Here is a 21,468-nt window from a genome sequence, read left to right as displayed (position 1 = left end):
GGGGCTCGCCAGGCGGTCCCTGGTCGCCCCCGGGCGGGGCCGCTTGGGCTGCGGGGGCGTCCCGGCCGGGGACGGGGTGCAGCCCTCGGGCCCGAGGGGCTCGTGCTCGTGCAGCTGCGGGCTCTCCCGGGACCGCAGCGGGGGACCCGCGGCCCCTGGGCCCCGCTCCGGGGGCTCGAGCAGGCTCTCCGAGTTCTCCAGGATCTCCTGCAGCAGCCGGCGCTTCTGATACTCGGGTCCTGCGGGGGACAACCAGCGAGGTTGGCCTCGAACCCACTTAACGTGGCCCAGCCTGCTAGTCACCCAGCCAGCACCTTCCTACCTACCGTCTGGCGTGGGCCCACACTACGTCAGTTTCCCAAGAGTATAGCTCGTCTAGGCTTTTAACAACCCGAAGAGGTCCATGCTGTTATCGGCCTCATGTTTACAGAGGAAGAAAGGGAGGCTCGGAGAGGTAACATCACTTGCCCAAAGTCACCCAGCTGACAAAGGGCAGAGCCAGGACCAGCACCCGGTCCGACTGGCTCCGGAGTTTATGCTCTTCACTGTGACACTGGTTTCCTTCCATTCCTTTAACCGAAAAATGGCCTAATTGTACCTATTTCATAAATACTAATGGAAGGGTTAATGGAAAAAAAATGCATGAAAAATGCGGAGCTCAGGGCCTGGCACATGGTGACAGCTGTTGCTATGACCCCCCAAGGTGGAGGCCCTGCCGGGAGGTGTCGCTTTTCCTGGGACCAGCAGGGGGAGCACTGTGCAGGGAGGCAACTGAGCCCCCTAGGTACACACCTGCGCCCCGTGGTCCCCTAGCTGGTCCCCTGCAGTGTCCCTGCTACAGCCAGAATAACAGTTAGAAGAGACAAGTCTAATCGTGCCACTCACCATAAACCCCTTGGATGCGGAGAACAGCAATCTCTCCGCCCCCCCGCCCCGCCCAGGCTCCCACTGCTCTATCCACGCATCAAGTCTCTATCAAAGGCAGGGTCCTCCTACTCTGTGGCCTCTTTTCCCACCAGTTCCTTCCTGTTTTACTATCTAGCCTCTGAGCCTGCCAGTCTGCTCCAAGTTTCTGTGCCTTTGCACCTGCACTCGCTTCCTCCTTTGCCCAGCCCACACAGCACTGCAGGGGCCGTGATTCTCAGTGAGGGTCCCAAACCAGCAGCATCGCCATTGCCTGATCCTTGTTAGAAAAGCACATGCAGGGGTGCATGGGCGGCTCAATCAGTTAATCCTCCGACTCGATTTTGGCTCAGGTCATGATCTCGGGGTCCTGGGATTGAGCCCAGCGTCGGGCTCTGTATTTAGCATGGAGTCTGCTTGTCCTTCTCCCTCTGCTCCCTGCCCCCCATCTCTAAAATAAGTAATAAATAAAATCTTAAAAAAAAAAAAGAAAGAAAAAGAAAAGCACATTCATGGGGCTCCACCCTAGACCTACTGAATCAGAAACTCGGGGTGGGCCCAGTGTGCTGTGTCATGTTTGAGCCCCACTGACCTGGCGTACTCTCGTTCAGCCTTCAAGATTTAGCTCAAACGGCCTCTCCTGGGGCAGCCTTCTCTAGCATCCCCCTGCCTGACTGGGTGAAGGGCGCCCTGCGAGCTCCCAAAGCCCCTGTTCAAGCCACACAGAACTTATGCTGTGCGGAATTTAATCGCAATGGTGAGATAAGAGCCAACGGCTATCAAGAGCTCGCCGTGGATTGGGCCAGGTGCTCCCCACCTGACATGCATTTGACCCACCTCCCAAGAAGGTATTATTTACTCCCATTTTACAGATCAGAAAACTGAAGTTTCCAGAAGTTAAAGAATGTAACACAGTCGCCGAGCTGGTTAGCAGTGGAGTCAGGATGTGAATACATGCCTCACTCCCTGATACGTTGTCTTCACGCTTCTCTGCTCCTCTAGATTCTGGAGCCCGGAATCCCGATTTTGTGCCCCAGAGCCCAGCACAGTGCCTGACACACGTGCAGCACTCGCTTAATGCCAGACTGAAAGTGATGGGCAGGAACAGGAAGGCTTTTTGCCTCTTCCTCCACAGAGACCGCTCCCTTTGCTAAGTTTCATCGGCTCAACTTTCAGCCCTGTCTGCAGCAGAGAGGAGGCAGCCTGGAGGGGGTCCAGTCCACAGCCGGGAGCCTCTGACTCCCGCCCACCATCTCAGCCTGAGCCCCCAGTGTCACTGCTTCCCATGCTTTCACCATACCCACCCCTCCCCCACCAGTTGCTTGAACTCGCGGACATTTGTGAACCCAGTTGGGCACCTCAGCTTTCCAGCAAGCAAGCGAAAAGAAAAACAGTCCAACCCTGGGAGCTCCCCTTACCCTGTCCTGCCCGTCCCCTCCCTGGCTGGCCCTACCTGGCTGGTAGAAATCTGGAGCCAGCTCCCTGGCCAAAGTGCGGGCAATGTTGGACTCCTGGTTGGCAGCGAGGGCAGCCTGTTCCGCTGCCTCAGCTTTGGCCTTGGCGTGGCTTGTCCTAAGGAGACAACATGGTAGAGACTCAGGATCCCTCCGGAAAACCAGACCTTTGCCCACCAAAGACACGCCGGGCGTAGCATGCTTTCACCCAGGCTGTCAATAGGGATGTGCTGAACCCTGTGGGCCAGACTGCTGCGCATTCCGCAGACCGTCCCTCTTCCTTCTGGGCACACAGACGGACTACATCTCCCTCACGGTCAGTGCGGTCAGGTGACTGAGTCCCGGCCAGTGCACCGTGGGAGGACATGGTGTGTGCTGTTTCCAGGCCGGGCCCATAAAACCCCCTGTGCGATCCCCTACATCCTCTCCTTTCCCCCTGTTGCTGAACAGAGGGAAGGCCAACACCCCAGAATGGGGACCTGAACCTCTTTTGTGTCACAGACCCCTTTGGCATCTGGTGACACTTATGGACCCTTTCTCAGAATGATGTTTTAAAATGCATAAAATACACAGGATTACAAAGGGATGCAATTATATTGACACGCTGTTACCAAAACATTAGGAACAAATCTGTAATGTCCTTCGTTAACACACTGAACAAAATATCCAGCAAGTGAACTAACCGCAATAATTTTAAAGTACAGATTAGCAGAAAGGATATTTCAAAGATATCCACCATAGGGGTGCCTGGCTGGCTCAGCTGGGGGAGTGTGCAGCTCTTGATCTTGGGGTCATGAGTTTGAGCCCCACATTGGGTGTGGAGATTACTTAAAAAAATAAAATCTTTATAAAAAAAAGACTGCAACAATAATAACGTGACATGAAAGTATGTGATTTCCACTGGTGACAAGGTCACAGGTGTTTCTAATGCCACTATGGTTTACTGCCTACCTTCACAGTTGAAGCAAATGCTAAATTTCAGTAAGAAGTTAGTAAAAATAAGACAGTTTTCCCATCTGTTGTAGACACTTTTGGTGCCCACCGAGATCCCCTGGCTAGGCAAATACACCCACCCCCAGCTCCTGGATAGGCTGCTAATGGCTCATTGCTATCCCAGAGAATCATACCCAACAGAAGCCACATTGTTCTAGAGGTCAAACCACCTCCCCCACTCCAACCAAGCAGCCCACGACTAATGACTGATGACACCCACCAGTCCCCCTCTTGCCCCAGGAAGAACCAACTCTGTGGTACAAGCCAGGCTCCAGAACACCCACCATGGGGTCAGGCTGAAGCATGACTGCAGGTAAGACCACATCCTTGCTTGGTTACTTCCCAGCCCTACCCTGCTTCCATCACTCCCCTTCTCTCCCAACAGCGTCCCCTCAAAAAAATCATCTGCTCAAGAATCCCCACCTCGGGGCGCCTGGTGGGCTCAGTCGGTTAAACGTCCGCCTCCGGCTCAGGTCATGATCCCAGCGTCCCGGGATCGAGTCCTACACTGGGCTCCCTGCTCAGCAAGGAGTCTGCTTGTCCCTCTCCCTCTGCCCCTCCCCCAGCTTGTGTTCTCTCTCTCTCGCTCACTCTCTCTCTCAAATAAATAAAATCTTAAAGAAAAAAAACCCCCACCTCAGGCTCAGCTTCAAGGTGGCCTAACCTAAGACAGCATCCAAGTTCACAGACTACCTGAATTCTATCCACAGAACCCCCTGTGGACCCCATGTTAAGAAACACAGTGGAAGGAACCTAGGTCTGGAAATGATTACTGCATAGTGCAGAGTTCCCACACTGGAATGTGGAACACTTAGGCACTACATTTAAACATCCAATGTGAACATTGAAGCAAACCTCACATGCTTGTGGTGTTAAGCACCTGAGATTCGGGGGATGTTTGTTTCAGCTGTTAGTCTAGCGAGGAGCACCTACGAAAATAGTAATAGCTCTGTTACGAATGGGCCAGGCACAGTTCTAAAAGATTATCTCATGCAATCATCATCACACCTTAGGAAAGCTGGTGCTGTTATTATTTTCCCAATTTTGCAGAAAAGAAAACTGAGGCACAGACAGGTGAAATAATTTGCCCTGGGTCTCAGGGTACTTAAGTGCAGGAGCTAGGATTTGAACCCAGGCAAAACGACTTCAGAGCTTGTGAGCTTGAACACTACCTGGGAAATGTGCCACACTTGGCCAGGAGCTGAGGACAGAGACTCCTGGGGGTAAGCCAAGCCTCGTCCCTGTCCTCACTGTCAAGTCAGGGAGGAAGGCGGTAAACAAATAACAGAATGTCTTTAAGAAAAGGTGATTAAATAAAAGGTCATCAATTGCAATTGTGAGAAGTGCTATGAAGGGAGAGTCGAGAAGGCAGTGACCACATCGAGCAGGAAGACAATACAGGTCGGTGGCAGGGGTGGGGTCAGGGAAGGTGTCTTTGAGAATGTGACAGTTAAGTGACATGAAGACAAACAGAAGTTAGACCCATAATAGGAGAGGTGGGAACAGCAAGTCAGGTAGAGGAAAGAGAGCAAGAACTCGGTGCCTTTGGGGAACTGAAAGGTCAAGTCAGTGTCCGCACTGAAGCTGAGCTAATTCCTCGGGGAGTTGACGTGTGTCTTTGTACCTCAGTCTCCAGCGTATAGAATTGGGCCTGAAATAGGGGAGAGAGCTTTATGAAGCTCCTTTCCCGTGAAAGGCCCATTACCTCTGCTATCCCCTTCAATTCTCAGAATGGGCTGGGAGGTGGCTCTTCCTGTTTGTCCTTCACACATGGGGAAACTGAGGCTCAGAGAGGTATCTCCCCAAGGATGCAAAATGATAGTTAACACACAGCATTTACTACATGCCCCGGGCTTTCCAGAATGAACTCATTTGACCCCCCTACTAACGCTGGGTAGCAGACGTTGGTACCACCATCCCTCTTTACAGAGGAGAAAGGCAGGGCCCCAGGTTTCAAGGAACTAATGCAAACTTACACAGCCAGCAAGTAGCAGAGAAAGATTTCAAACCAAGGCCTTCTGGGCTCTAGAGTCTGGGCCTTGAACCATAGGCTATACCCTCAGTAGTGAACAGTGAGGTCGGACCCACGACTGTCTGGTTTCCAAGCCCTGCGCTCTACGACGCCATCTTGCCACAGTAATAGTTACCGAAGGGAAGAAGACACAAACGTGGGGCGCCTGGCTGGCTTCGTCAGAAGAGCATGTGACTCTTGATCTTGGGGTCGTGAGTTCAAGCCCCACATTGCATGTAGAGTTTAGCACAGGGAACAGTCCAGAGCCCAGCTTTGGATTCCAACTTTGGCTCTGCCAAGGGTGGCGCTAGGGTGAGGCAAGTGAGGCCCTCGCCTCAGGCTCAAGATTTAGGAAGATGCCAAAAACTCAGTAAGCAAGATCAAACAATATTTTAAAACAATATTTCTAAAAGTCAAAAATAATGGCAACAAATCCTTAATGAACAAGCTATGAACAAAATTTAAATAAAGCCTGGATCAGATCCTACATTTTTGCATGACCTTGCTCGCGTCACCCTAGTCCCAATCCCACGGCGACTGCAGGACTGTGCGTGAGTGGCTCTGCCTCTCTGTGCCCCGGTTTCTTCGATCTGCACAATTGAGATCATAACTCTCCCCTCTTGGAGTTGCAGTGGAAACCAACACTGTGAGAGGCGGCCTATGGAAGCGCTTGGGCTGGAATGGGGCCGAGCAGAGGCGGTGGGGGCGGTGGAGGCGGTGGTGGTGGTGGTGTAATGGTGGTGAGGGTGATGGTGGCGATGCAGGAGGTGGTGGTGGCGATGGAGGAGGTGATGGTGGCGATGGAGGAGGTGATGGTGGCAATGGAGGAGGTGATGGTGGAGATGCAGGAGGTGATGGTGGCGATGCAGGAGGTGGTGGTGGCAATGCAGGAGGTGATGGTGGCGATGCAGGACGTGGTGGTGGTGATGGAGGAGGTGATGGTGGCAATGGAGGAGGTGATGGTGGCGATGCAGGAGGTGGTGGTGGTGATGGAGGAGGTGATGGTGGCAATGGAGGAGGTGATGGCGGCGATGCAGGACGTGGTGATGAAGGAGAGGAGGAGAAGGAGGAAGATGAGGTTTATGACATCAAGACAGAGTGTGGTACATGCATATCTCCAAGTCCTATTTGCGCGTACACAGATGTGTGGGATTCAAAGTTCTACACTTTCCAGAAACACTTCCCTGGAAACCTGAAACCCCAGGTCGGGGCCGGGGGGGTGGGAGGAGGGAAAGGGCTGGGCAAACCTTCAAAGGGAGAAAATGTCCTTTTTTGGTAACACAAGCTGGACGGTGGTTGCTTGTTTCCTGGTGCCCTGGGAAGCTGTGTTGCAGGACTCTTCCCAAGGTTGCAGCAGCAGCCTGCACACAGAGCCCCGGAAGAATTGAAGGGGGGTTAACTGTGGACCCCCACCCAGAGCAGTCAGAACAGGGTTGGAGAAAGGGGAGGCCACACACCCCCAAAGCAATGAGGGCTGCTATGTTCAAAGGAAGCCCACTCCCTTCCCCATGTCCCTCAGTCTGGCCGAGGGAACCCCATATCAGCCCTCCCCCATGTCTCTGGTCTCAGGAATGGCTCCTGGCCTTCAAGCCAGGCACCCCGGTGTCCTCCCACACCCTCCTCCTCGTCTCTTTGCCGCAGCCAAGACCATGACTCACCAGGTCCCTTCTCCTACTCCTGCTATAGCTCCAGCATCTGCGGCCTCTCCCACCTCCCGTCACTGCTCCTCCGAGCCCCCGACGCGCTCCCTACAACTGATTGCAGTGGCACCGTGGGCTGGCTTAATCCAGTTGTCCAGCGGCCTCAACTCTTGCTTAAAATCTCTGCAAGGCTTCCTACCGTGCTCAAAATAAAGCCCAGGGCACTTAACACAGCCTTCCAGGCTCTCCAGATCCTTCGCCGGCCGTCCTGATGGGTGTATCACCAGCGGCCTTCACAGGGCAGCCTGAGGCAGCTCACAGGGTGAGGGTGGAGGGCCCGCTGTTGCCCAGAGGCTCTTGCAGGCCAGGGCCACTCACAGTGTGGCCTATCACCCTCCTGGCCCCTTCATCACCTGGGAGCGTGTCAGAAATGCAGGTTCTCAGGCTCCACCCCAGACCTGAGTCAGAACCTCAGGGGAGGAGCCCAGGAATCTGTGTTATAAGCCCTCCCAAGGCTTACCCCCTCCCTGAAGTTTGAGAAGCATGTTCTGGCAGATGGACAGAACCAGCTCTATGCTGGGCAGCTCCCAGCCTGCCCAACTCCCCGAAGAGCTCCAGGAATTTCTCCTCAAGCACCAGGATCCCTCTCTGAGTTCAGGTCCTGCTAGGGAAATGCTGGACCCATTTCTTCTCCTCTGACCCCTCCCTGTGTCTGGACTGAGGCCGCTGGGGGAGGGTCTCTGAGAATGGCTCTGACCTGCAGGAAAGGAAAGCAGCAGAAACTGGGGCAGTGGGAGGGGCAAGGAGCTCACTCTTCTTGATTTCATTCGGATTATCTTCCGTCAGCAGGGTTAAAAATAAGGCTGGTGGTTCTGGGATAGGGGCAGGGCGATAACCCCATAGAACCACTTCTGAGAGCACCCCCCTACCCAGCCTCTTTCCTCCACCCTCAGGGCCTAACTGCTGGTTCCAGTCAGCCGGGCCACCCGGTCCTCTCCACCAGGCATTGACAGCTCCATGGACTTATCCAGGCATGCTGGACTTATCCCTGACTCCAGGCCATCACTCAGGCTGTTCCCCCACCTGGAACACTCCTTCCTCTCCATCCACCCTCCCAGTCTTAAAGGGCCAGCTCAAGACCTACTTCTACATATTGATTCATTCATTTAATACAACTTTCTGGAGTGCCTGCTGTGGGCCGGGAAGTGTTCTGAGTACCGTGGATACCACAGCAAACCAAGCATCCAAAATCCCCTTGCAGAGCCCCCGTTCTAGGGCAGGGGGCAGGCAAATTGCAAAAGTGGCCAAATCCAGCCCACTGCTGGCTGCTGTACTGCCCACAAGCTAAGTCTGGTTTTTATATTTTTGAATGGTTGAATGAAAAAAAAAAACATGAGTAATATTTTCTGACACATGAAAATCACATGAAATTCAGATTTCAGTGTCTATACAAATAAAGTTTTATTGGCATCCAGCCACACCCATTTGTTGACACATAGTCTCTAGTTAAGTAGTTGCCACATAGACTGCGTGGCCTGCAAGGCCAAAACTATTTACCATCTGGTCTTTTACAGAAACAGGTTGCTGACCCCTGTTCTAATGCATTCACTGGATAACTGTCTCTTCAACTACTACTATTCACAATATCAATCTGTTATTTGTTGAGCTTTGTGCCCAGCTCTGTGTCACCTTAATACAAATGACCTCAGAGACGTGGAGTCCCTTTTCCAAGGTCACACAGCTAGAAAAGTGAATCGGCCCAAGCTCTTACCCATTATACCCAGCTGTCACCCTCTTCCCACTGACTCTGGGCCAAGTCCTCCATGTGCTGGGACCAGGGACGGGGATGAATAGGACCCAGAAGCCACCAGAAGAACTTGCGGCCTAATGCAGCCCTGCCCAACCACACAACATCCCTGAAAACCAATGAATAAACGGGGGCCCAGAGCAAAGCCTCTAAACTGCTTGGTAGAGCATCTGAGAGGGAAACTCTAGCCAGGTAGCTTGGGTGTGGGGTCCTAGCTCTGCTCCTTAAGCCCTTCGGCACGTCTGAGCTCCCTGAACCCCGATCTCCTCATCTGTAAAATGGGGGTAATAACAGCAGCTACTGGAGAAATGCTGTAATGAATGCCCAGTCATCTGGCCCTCGGAGCAGTGGCCGGGACGCAGGAAGTGCTCACAGTGCTTGTTAATAAAATAAAGAAGCATACTTTTTTGGAGAAGACCAAAAATCCTGGATGTACTACATGCTACGGGTTTGTTCAATAAAAATCAAAATTATTTTTTCATTTTAAAATGAAAACAAAAACCTTCAGAACAAGGAATGCATGGCATGTGTGGAGGACAGAGGTGGGTAATGACAGTCCCCAGCTCAAACCTCTGCCAGCTTGTCTGGAGGGCACAGAGGTGGCTGACAGGGACAGGGACAATGCTGCCAAATGTTTTCCTGCGGTGGGGGATGCTTCGGATGCCACTGCCCCGCCCTCTTCCAAAATAGCCCCTCGCCCACAGCTCTGGCGGCCGTGGCCATTTCCTCCGGAGCAGTCGTGGCCAGAGTAATCACGAGGAGGAACCACAGCTGGGGTGTTCAGACACCCACCCAGAGAGCTCCCTGGAAGAAAGCCCCCTATCCCCCCCCCAAGGATTTAGACAAGGGCACAGTCAGGGAGTCCCAAGTGACGTGATGGGGCAACTTCCTCCCCACCCCACCCCCCGGACTTCATTGGCAAATGGGGGTAAGCCCCTTGGGATGCCCCTCCCCAGAGGGGTCAAGGGCAGACACTCAAGTCCAAATAAGAGCCCCATCACATTCGAGGTATCTGACCTTTGCTCACTGGTCTCAGTTTCCTCAACTGTGAACTGGGGATAATAATACTTCACTATGCTACTGAGAGTCTGAAATGGGCATTTAACAAAAATTGGCTTTCATTATCATGGTCTTTGTTCCCATTACAACAATGCTTACCAGCAATTCCCTTCGGAATTCTATGGACTGCCCACAAGTTGGGATATAAATATGCGTTCTTGTAGAAGGGTAGGTCATCTGAACCCTGTTCCAAGGCCCGCCCATGTCGTAGCATGTATCCGTCCTTCATTCCTTCCTACTACTACCAGACCTATTCCACCGTGTGCATGAACCAGATGGAGCTCATCTGGTCCTCAATCAGTGGAATAGGTCTGGAATCGGGTTGTTTCCACCGCTTGGTTGAGCATTTGAGCACAAGTTTTTGTGTGGTTGTGTGTTTTCGTTTCTCTTGGGTGCAAACCTTGGCAAGAAATTTCTGGGTCATAAAATAACTCCATGTTCCAGGTGAAGAATGGCCAGGCTGGTTGCAAAGTGCCTGCACAATGCGACATCCTCCCCGTATATATGAGGGCTCCCGTTTCCCCACGTCTTCGCCAACACTTGGTGTTAGATCCATCTTTTAAATTTTATTCATACTAGTGGTTTGTGAGACGCCCTCCCAATATGGTTCTGATTTGCATATCTTGGAGGGCTAACAACATTGAGCATCGATTCATGGGCTTCATGGCCATGGGTATATCTTTTGAGGAGAAATGTCTATTAGGATCCTTTGCCTTCTTTTAAATTGGGTTTTTGTCTTTTATTATTGAGTTTTAAAAGTTCTTTATATATTCTAGCTATAAGCCCCTTATCAGATATCTTGCCAATCACATATTGCAAATATTTTTCCATCCTGTGGGTTGTCTTTTCACTTTCTTGATAGTGTCTTTTAAAGCAGAACGGTCTTTAAGTTTAATGAAGTCCAGCATATCTGGGTTTTTGCTTTTGTTGCTTATGCCTTCTGTGTCAGATCCAAGAAGGCTTTGCCTGACCTATGGTCATATTTTCCTCTGTATTTTCCTCCAAGAGTTTCCTAGTTTTAGTTCTTACGTGGAGATGTATAAGCACTGCCTCTCATCAGAAAAAAATGAGAAATAACCTAAGGGTTCATGCATGCGGCCCTGGCAGGCAGGCTCTACCACCGTTGTGCAAATGAGCAAACGGAGTCCCAGAGAGCTGACGTCACGTGCCCATTATTATAATGAACCCTGAGCCAGACATGGAAGGAAGGAGAATCTGGTAGGAAAGACGAGACAAGATGAGAGGTCCTGAGATCAGAACAAACAGAAGGCTACAAAGTAGCAGTAAGTCCATGTGGTGGGTCGCATGTTCATAATCTGTCTGGTTATCTTACATTACATATGACAAAATAGAGAGTATAAAATGATATGGCTTCATTGTAGAAAACTTTTGAAAATAAGCAGGTTTCCTTTTTTAAAAAGAAAAAAATGCTATTAATGTTTTGGTATTTTGAGGTGGTTAGGAGCACAGCTGTATGACTGTGGATGACTTAGTGAGTTCTCTGTGCTTTCATTTTTCTCTCTGTAAAATGGGGACATGAACAGCCCCGACATCACTGGGTTGTTGGGATTATAGTGAATAACAGTAGTCAAGCATTTGGAACTGGGCGTGGTGGATAGTGGGCTCTTTGCAAGAGTTTGAACAATTTCGATAAACCGGTTTTGTTCTAGTTGAAGTGGGGGGGGGGACTGTGCCACCTCCTCAGGCCCCAGAGAAGCTCCCCACCTTGGAAACCCAGCCCAAAATCCCCAGGCCATGCAGGTGACCTCTTCCAGATCACGTTTTATAGCGACCTTTCTCCCCTTCTTGAAGAACCTCCAGCCCTGCTGGGAAGTCTCCTCCACATGTGAGCAGGTGTACGACCCCCCTCCCCCACCCCCCGCACCCCCCCAGGTGGGGCAAAGGCAGAGGCGAATTAGGGAGAGTTGCTGTTTACTGAGAGCTAATTATGTGCCAGACACCTGACCTGTGCGGTCGGCTGAATAATGGCCCCAAAGACATCCACATCCTAATCCCTGGAACCTGTGAACGTGACCTTATATGGCAAAAGGAGCTTTTTAGATGTGATTAAGGATCTTGGATTCGGGGATTATCCTGGATTATCCAGGGGGGCCCTAAATGTGATCACGTGAGTCCTTATAAGAGGAGGCAGAGGCAGACGGGATGGCAGGGGAGGAGACGGAGAGGTGGTGACAGAAGCAGAGACTGGTGAGGTGTGATGTGAAAACAGAGGAGACTGAAAAGTCAGGGACTGGGGTTCTCCCCTGGAGCCTCCAGAAGGCTCCAGGCCTGCTGACCTTGGCTGTAGTGTGGTGAGACTGATTTCAGACTTCCGACCTCCAGAAGCATAAAGGAACAAATCTGTCTTAAGGTCCCATGTCTGTGGACGTTTGTTAAGGCAGCAACTGGAAACTAAGACAACTTGTGTGAGCTCATGTCATCCTCCAGACAACTCACTTTACGGGGGAAGAAACACAGGCTCAGAAAAGCCTTTGCCCAAGGCTCATGGCTGGTGAGTGCCAGAGCCAGCTGGAACATGCATCCAGGGCCTTCTGGCAGGGGCGCCTTTGCTGACCCACGCATCCCCGTGCTGCCCCACTTTCCAGAAGGGCCCGGCGGCCGCCACCTACNAATCACGAGGAGGAACCACAGCTGGGGTGTTCAGACACCCACCCAGAGAGCTCCCTGGAAGAAAGCCCCCTATCCCCCCCCCAAGGATTTAGACAAGGGCACAGTCAGGGAGTCCCAAGTGACGTGATGGGGCAACTTCCTCCCCACCCCACCCCCCGGACTTCATTGGCAAATGGGGGTAAGCCCCTGCTGGGATGCCCCTCCCCAGAGGGGTCAAGGGCAGACACTCAAGTCCAAATAAGAGCCCCATCACATTCGAGGTATCTGACCTTTGCTCACTGGTCTCAGTTTCCTCAACTGTGAACTGGGGATAATAATACTTCACTATGCTACTGAGAGTCTGAAATGGGCATTTAACAAAAATTGGCTTTCATTATCATGGTCTTTGTTCCCATTACAACAATGCTTACCAGCAATTCCCTTCGGAATTCTATGGACTGCCCACAAGTTGGGATATAAATATGCGTTCTTGTAGAAGGGTAGGTCATCTGAACCCTGTTCCAAGGCCCGCCCATGTCGTAGCATGTATCCATCCTTCATTCCTTCCTACTACTACCAGACCTATTCCACCGTGTGCATGAACCAGATGGAGCTCATCTGGTCCTCAATCAGTGGAATAGGTCTGGAATCGGGTTGTTTCCACCGCTTGGTTGAGCATTTGAGCACAAGTTTTTGTGTGGTTGTGTGTTTTCGTTTCTCTTGGGTGCAAACCTTGGCAAGAAATTTCTGGGTCATAAAATAACTCCATGTTCCAGGTGAAGAATGGCCAGGCTGGTTGCAAAGTGCCTGCACAATGCGACATCCTCCCCGTATATATGAGGGCTCCCGTTTCCCCACGTCTTCGCCAACACTTGGTGTTAGATCCATCTTTTAAATTTTATTCATACTAGTGGTTTGTGAGACGCCCTCCCAATATGGTTCTGATTTGCATATCTTGGAGGGCTAACAACATTGAGCATCGATTCATGGGCTTCATGGCCATGGGTATATCTTTTGAGGAGAAATGTCTATTAGGATCCTTTGCCTTCTTTTAAATTGGGTTTTTGTCTTTTATTATTGAGTTTTAAAAGTTCTTTATATATTCTAGCTATAAGCCCCTTATCAGATATCTTGCCAATCACATATTGCAAATATTTTTCCATCCTGTGGGTTGTCTTTTCACTTTCTTGATAGTGTCTTTTAAAGCAGAACGGTCTTTAAGTTTAATGAAGTCCAGCATATCTGGGTTTTTGCTTTTGTTGCTTATGCCTTCTGTGTCAGATCCAAGAAGGCTTTGCCTGACCTATGGTCATATTTTCCTCTGTATTTTCCTCCAAGAGTTTCCTAGTTTTAGTTCTTACGTGGAGATGTATAAGCACTGCCTCTCATCAGAAAAAAATGAGAAATAACCTAAGGGTTCATGCATGCGGCCCTGGCAGGCAGGCTCTACCACCGTTGTGCAAATGAGCAAACGGAGTCCCAGAGAGCTGACGTCACGTGCCCATTATTATAATGAACCCTGAGCCAGACATGGAAGGAAGGAGAATCTGGTAGGAAAGACGAGACAAGATGAGAGGTCCTGAGATCAGAACAAACAGAAGGCTACAAAGTAGCAGTAAGTCCATGTGGTGGGTCGCATGTTCATAATCTGTCTGGTTATCTTACATTACATATGACAAAATAGAGAGTATAAAATGATATGGCTTCATTGTAGAAAACTTTTGAAAATAAGCAGGTTTCCTTTTTTAAAAAGAAAAAAATGCTATTAATGTTTTGGTATTTTGAGGTGGTTAGGAGCACAGCTGTATGACTGTGGATGACTTAGTGAGTTCTCTGTGCTTTCATTTTTCTCTCTGTAAAATGGGGACATGAACAGCCCCAACATCACTGGGTTGTTGGGATTATAGTGAATAACAGTAGTCAAGCATTTGGAACTGGGCGTGGTGGATAGTGGGCTCTTTGCAAGAGTTTGAACAATTTCGATAAACCGGTTTTGTTCTAGTTGAAGTGGGGGGGGGGACTGTGCCACCTCCTCAGGCCCCAGAGAAGCTCCCCACCTTGGAAACCCAGCCCAAAATCCCCAGGCCATGCAGGTGACCTCTTCCAGATCACGTTTTATAGCGACCTTTCTCCCCTTCTTGAAGAACCTCCAGCCCTGCTGGGAAGTCTCCTCCACATGTGAGCAGGTGTACGACCCCCCTCCCCCACCCCCCGCACCCCCCCAGGTGGGGCAAAGGCAGAGGCGAATTAGGGAGAGTTGCTGTTTACTGAGAGCTAATTATGTGCCAGACACCTGACCTGTGCGGTCGGCTGAATAATGGCCCCAAAGACATCCACATCCTAATCCCTGGAACCTGTGAACGTGACCTTATATGGCAAAAGGAGCTTTTTAGATGTGATTAAGGATCTTGGTTGCGGGGATTATCCTGGATTATCCAGGGGGGCCCTAAATGTGATCACGTGAGTCCTTATAAGAGGAGGCAGAGGCAGACGGGATGGCAGGGGAGGAGACGGAGAGGTGGTGACAGAAGCAGAGACTGGTGAGGTGTGATGTGAAAACAGAGGAGACTGAAAAGTCAGGGACTGGGGTTCTCCCCTGGAGCCTCCAGAAGGCTCCAGGCCTGCTGACCTTGGCTGTAGTGTGGTGAGACTGATTTCAGACTTCCGACCTCCAGAAGCATAAAGGAACAAATCTGTCTTAAGGTCCCATGTCTGTGGACGTTTGTTAAGGCAGCAACTGGAAACTAAGACAACTTGTGTGAGCTCATGTCATCCTCCAGACAACTCACTTTACGGGGGAAGAAACACAGGCTCAGAAAAGCCTTTGCCCAAGGCTCATGGCTGGTGAGTGCCAGAGCCAGCTGGAACATGCATCCAGGGCCTTCTGGCAGGGGCGTCTTTGCTGACCCACACATCCCCGTGCTGCCCCACTTTCCAGAAGGGCCCGGCGGCCGCCACCCAGCCTCTTCCCGCAGGAACAGTGTGAGGCCCTGCCCATCTGAGAGGACCCAGGGCTAGTGGTTACCAGCAGGGATAACCCTACTTCCCCAAAGAGAGGCCAGTCTGTCAGCGCCTGGGAACTGCCTGGCTGACTACATATGACTGAGGTCTGGCTGCACTTTGGTGACAAGTGATGTGACAGGGCGGGGACCTCAGGCCTTGCACCCCTGCCCCACACAGGACTGGGTTCTGCAGTCCCACCCAGAGCCTAGTTGCCCGCTGGGAGGCCTCTTCCACATGATCTGGCAGAGACCTGCAAAACAGCATAAAAAGTTTATACCACGTTTGAAAATCACGTTTTAGAAACCATGTAAACAGTAACGTTAAAGCAACGGCACTCTGACTCCACTGAGTTTCCTTGGGCACAACCCATCTTCAGCAGGGCTCTGAACACTACAAACATTCCCTGTTGAGGGACAGTGCTCAAGAGCCTGGAGCCTGAAGCCGCACTAGCTGGGTCTGACTCCCCGAGCCATGCACGAGGCTGTGTGGCCTGGGAAAATTGCTTCACTTCTCTGCACATCTGTCTGCTCTTCAACAATGCGCGTGGAAGGCAGATTTCTCAACTAGCTGCTGCNTGATGGGGCAACTTCCTCCCCACCCCACCCCCCGGACTTCATTGGCAAATGGGGGTAAGCCCCTGCTGGGATGCCCCTCCCCAGAGGGGTCAAGGGCAGACACTCAAGTCCAAATAAGAGCCCCATCACATTCGAGGTATCTGACCTTTGCTCACTGGTCTCAGTTTCCTCAACTGTGAACTGGGGATAATAATACTTCACTATGCTACTGAGAGTCTGAAATGGGCATTTAACAAAAATTGGCTTTCATTATCATGGTCTTTGTTCCCATTACAACAATGCTTACCAGCAATTCCCTTCGGAATTCTATGGACTGCCCACAAGTTGGGATATAAATATGCGTTCTTGTAGAAGGGTAGGTCATCTGAACCCTGTTCCAAGGCCCGCCCATGTCGTAGCATGTATCCATCCTTCATTCCTTCCTACTACTACCAGACCTATTCCACCGTGTGCATGAACCAGATGGAGCTCATCTGGTCCTCAATCAGTGGAATAGGTCTGGAATCGGGTTGTTTCCACCGCTTGGTTGAGCATTTGAGCACAAGTTTTTGTGTGGTTGTGTGTTTTCGTTTCTCTTGGGTGCAAACCTTGGCAAGAAATTTCTGGGTCATAAAATAACTCCATGTTCCAGGTGAAGAATGGCCAGGCTGGTTGCAAAGTGCCTGCACAATGCGACATCCTCCCCGTATATATGAGGGCTCCCGTTTCCCCACGTCTTCGCCAACACTTGGTGTTAGATCCATCTTTTAAATTTTATTCATACTAGTGGTTTGTGAGACGCCCTCCCAATATGGTTCTGATTTGCATATCTTGGAGGGCTAACAACATTGAGCATCGATTCATGGGCTTCATGGCCATGGGTATATCTTTTGAGGAGAAATGTCTATTAGGATCCTTTGCCTTCTTTTAAATTGGGTTTTTGTCTTTTATTATTGAGTTTTAAAAGTTCTTTATATATTCTAGCTATAAGCCCCTTATCAGATATCTTGCCAATCACATATTGCAAATATTTTTCCATCCTGTGGGTTGTCTTTTCACTTTCTTGATAGTGTCTTTTAAAGCAGAACGGTCTTTAAGTTTAATGAAGTCCAGCATATCTGGGTTTTTGCTTTTGTTGCTTATGCCTTCTGTGTCAGATCCAAGAAGGCTTTGCCTGACCTATGGTCATATTTTCCTCTGTATTTTCCTCCAAGAGTTTCCTAGTTTTAGTTCTTACGTGGAGATGTATAAGCACTGCCTCTCATCAGAAAAAAATGAGAAATAACCTAAGGGTTCATGCATGCGGCCCTGGCAGGCAGGCTCTACCACCGTTGTGCAAATGAGCAAACGGAGTCCCAGAGAGCTGACGTCACGTGCCCATTATTATAATGAACCCTGAGCCAGACATGGAAGGAAGGAGAATCTGGTAGGAAAGACGAGACAAGATGAGAGGTCCTGAGATCAGAACAAACAGAAGGCTACAAAGTAGCAGTAAGTCCATGTGGTGGGTCGCATGTTCATAATCTGTCTGGTTATCTTACATTACATATGACAAAATAGAGAGTATAAAATGATATGGCTTCATTGTAGAAAACTTTTGAAAATAAGCAGGTTTCCTTTTTTAAAAAGAAAAAAATGCTATTAATGTTTTGGTATTTTGAGGTGGTTAGGAGCACAGCTGTATGACTGTGGATGACTTAGTGAGTTCTCTGTGCTTTCATTTTTCTCTCTGTAAAATGGGGACATGAACAGCCCCGACATCACTGGGTTGTTGGGATTATAGTGAATAACAGTAGTCAAGCATTTGGAACTGGGCGTGGTGGATAGTGGGCTCTTTGCAAGAGTTTGAACAATTTCGATAAACCGGTTTTGTTCTAGTTGAAGTGGGGGGGGGGACTGTGCCACCTCCTCAGGCCCCAGAGAAGCTCCCCACCTTGGAAACCCAGCCCAAAATCCCCAGGCCATGCAGGTGACCTCTTCCAGATCACGTTTTATAGCGACCTTTCTCCCCTTCTTGAAGAACCTCCAGCCCTGCTGGGAAGTCTCCTCCACATGTGAGCAGGTGTACGACCCCCCTCCCCCACCCCCCGCACCCCCCCAGGTGGGGCAAAGGCAGAGGCGAATTAGGGAGAGTTGCTGTTTACTGAGAGCTAATTATGTGCCAGACACCTGACCTGTGCGGTCGGCTGAATAATGGCCCCAAAGACATCCACATCCTAATCCCTGGAACCTGTGAACGTGACCTTATATGGCAAAAGGAGCTTTTTAGATGTGATTAAGGATCTTGGTTGCGGGGATTATCCTGGATTATCCAGGGGGGCCCTAAATGTGATCACGTGAGTCCTTATAAGAGGAGGCAGAGGCAGACGGGATGGCAGGGGAGGAGACGGAGAGGTGGTGACAGAAGCAGAGACTGGTGAGGTGTGATGTGAAAACAGAGGAGACTGAAAAGTCAGGGACTGGGGTTCTCCCCTGGAGCCTCCAGAAGGCTCCAGGCCTGCTGACCTTGGCTGTAGTGTGGTGAGACTGATTTCAGACTTCCGACCTCCAGAAGCATAAAGGAACAAATCTGTCTTAAGGTCCCATGTCTGTGGACGTTTGTTAAGGCAGCAACTGGAAACTAAGACAACTTGTGTGAGCTCATGTCATCCTCCAGACAACTCACTTTACGGGGGAAGAAACACAGGCTCAGAAAAGCCTTTGCCCAAGGCTCATGGCTGGTGAGTGCCAGAGCCAGCTGGAACATGCATCCAGGGCCTTCTGGCAGGGGCGTCTTTGCTGACCCACACATCCCCGTGCTGCCCCACTTTCCAGAAGGGCCCGGCGGCCGCCACCCAGCCTCTTCCCGCAGGAACAGTGTGAGGCCCTGCCCATCTGAGAGGACCCAGGGCTAGTGGTTACCAGCAGGGATAACCCTACTTCCCCAAAGAGAGGCCAGTCTGTCAGCGCCTGGGAACTGCCTGGCTGACTACATATGACTGAGGTCTGGCTGCACTTTGGTGACAAGTGATGTGACAGGGCGGGGACCTCAGGCCTTGCACCCCTGCCCCACACAGGACTGGGTTCTGCAGTCCCACCCAGAGCCTAGTTGCCCGCTGGGAGGCCTCTTCCACATGATCTGGCAGAGACCTGCAAAACAGCATAAAAAGTTTATACCAGGTTTGAAAATCACGTTTTAGAAACCATGTAAACAGTAACGTTAAAGCAACGGCACTCTGACTCCACTGAGTTTCCTTGGGCACAACCCATCTTCAGCAGGGCTCTGAACACTACAAACATTCCCTGTTGAGGGACAGTGCTCAAGAGCCTGGAGCCTGAAGCCGCACTAGCTGGGTCTGACTCCCCGAGCCATGCACGAGGCTGTGTGGCCTGGGAAAATTGCTTCACTTCTCTGCACATCTGTCTGCTCTTCAACAATGCGCGTGGAAGGCAGATTTCTCAACTAGCTGCTGCCATCCTCACCCTGGAGCCATCCCCGCCCCTCACGTGTGGGTTGGACTTAGGCTTCTAAGTAAAAGAACACGGGAAAGGTGATGGCATATCATTTCCATGTNTTCCCATGCTTGGCTTATCGTAGAGAGTGACTTCTCTCTTGCTAGCAGTTTCTCTTGCTGGCTTGGATGGGGAGGTCCACATAGCAAGGACCTGAGGGAGCCTCCGGCCAACGGTAGTGAAGAACAGAGGCCCTCCGTCCAAAGGCCCGCAAGAATAGGTCTATCTGTGGTATTGTGATTTATAAGAAATACAGATGACCCTTGAACAGCACAGAGGTTAGGTGTGCCAACCCCCCTCACAGTCAAAATCCAAGTATAACTCTGATTCCCCACAAACTTAACTATGAATAGCCTGTGTTGATTGGAAGCCTTACTGATAACATAAATAGTTGATGAACACCTATTTTGTATGTCATGTGTACTATATACTCTATTCTTACAATAAAGTAAGCTAGAAGAAAGGAAAGGTTATTAAAACAAGAGAAAATACATTTACAGTACTGTACTGTATCTATTGAAAAAACCCGTGTATTTAAGTGGACCCGTGCAGTTCAAACACATGTTAATCAGGGGTCAACTGTACATACTGAGTCATTCAGATGACCAAAATATATGTCTCATATATACTTGGTCTTCGTCCATGGTTCCTGTTTTATGGTTTCCGAAACTTTTGGAATTTCCTGAGTGATAAGAGCAATGGGAGCATATTTTGTTACAATATTTGGTCTCTTGTCCCCAGTTCCTGAAATCACTTCAGAGCCATAAAAATGAAATGGGTGTCTTGATATTCCTAAGAAACTCCTTTCCAACACAACCGAGTTTATGATAATAAGGTGACTTTGGGAAAGCCCCTAAGGACGGAGGCAGGTTGCCAGGGCGAACAAACCAAGAAGGGAGGGTTGGAAATTTCAGTCCCACCCCGTGATTTTGGGGGAAGGAAGAGGGGTTGGAGGTTGAATCAATCACCAATGGCTGATGATTTAATCAATCTTGCCGATGTGATGAAGCCTCTGTAAAAACCCAAAAGGACGGTGTTTGGAGAGCTTCTGGGTTGACGAACAGGTGAAAGTCCAGGAAAAGCGTCACACTTAGGACACAGGAGCTGTGTGCCCTTCACCCTGTCTTGCCCTACACAGCTCTTCCATCTGGCTGCTTCTGAGTTATATCCTTTTATAATCAACTAAGCATCTAGTAAATGGTTTCTCTGAGTTCTGTCAGCCACTCTAGCAAATCAATTGAACTCAGAGGGGATTGTTGTCCTTTCTACAGCTGGTTGGTCAGGAGCCCAGGTGACACCCTGGACTTGCAAATGGCATGGGGGGACTGTCTTGTAGGACTGAACCCCTAACTTGTGGGATCTGATGCTATCTATCTCCCAGTAGTTCATGTCAGAATTGAGTTGAATTTTCAGACCCCCAGGTGGTGTTGGGGAATTTCTTGGGGCCTGGGGAGAGAACCACAGCCCCTCTCCCCCGCCACATGTTGAAATTGGGTGGGGAGCCCCCTTACTACCTCCTAGGGTGGCTATGAGAATTCAAGGCGTTCACATGCAGAGCAGCGGCTCACAGAGTGAACACTGCGGGTGTGTTGGCTACTGCTACTATAGATTTTCCACTGAAATAATTTTCTGTGTTTCTGTATGTTCGCACTTATCATTTCAAATTGCTCAACATTTTCCTTTAGAAATTTGGCATCTACATTTCTTTCTATGCCAGTGATCCCTCTTTGGGGGATCTGGCCAACAGATAAGCTCAAAATGATGCATGTTCAAAGGCATTTATGGCAACGCGGTTTGTAATTACAAAAGCCTGGAGACAACCCCAAAGCTAGCGGTGGGGAACTGGTTAACTGAGTCACAGTATGGCCATTTGAAGGACTTGATGCAGGCAATAGTAAGAGTGAGACAGATCTTTAGAATAGAGTGAATCTTGATATGCCAA

General features: G+C 50.2%; 1 protein-coding gene across 1 annotated transcript in view; it reads right to left on the bottom strand.

Annotated features, from left to right (window-relative positions):
- The window catches only part of LOC100482242 (junctophilin-2), a 49,263-nt gene that overhangs the window by 1,290 nt on the left and 26,505 nt on the right, over positions 1-21,468 (bottom strand). The window contains exons 2-3 of the mRNA XM_034641587.1: positions 2,357-2,475; positions 10-239 (exon numbers count right to left, since the gene is read on the bottom strand). Of these exons, the coding sequence (XP_034497478.1) occupies positions 10-239; positions 2,357-2,475 (349 nt within the window). The remainder of the gene's footprint in view (positions 1-9; positions 240-2,356; positions 2,476-21,468) is intronic.

The sequence above is a fragment of the Ailuropoda melanoleuca genome, chromosome 13, assembly GCF_002007445.2.
Source record: "Ailuropoda melanoleuca isolate Jingjing chromosome 13, ASM200744v2, whole genome shotgun sequence".
Lineage (NCBI taxonomy): Eukaryota > Metazoa > Chordata > Mammalia > Carnivora > Ursidae > Ailuropoda > Ailuropoda melanoleuca.
This window is presented reverse-complemented; position numbering and strand designations above follow the sequence as displayed.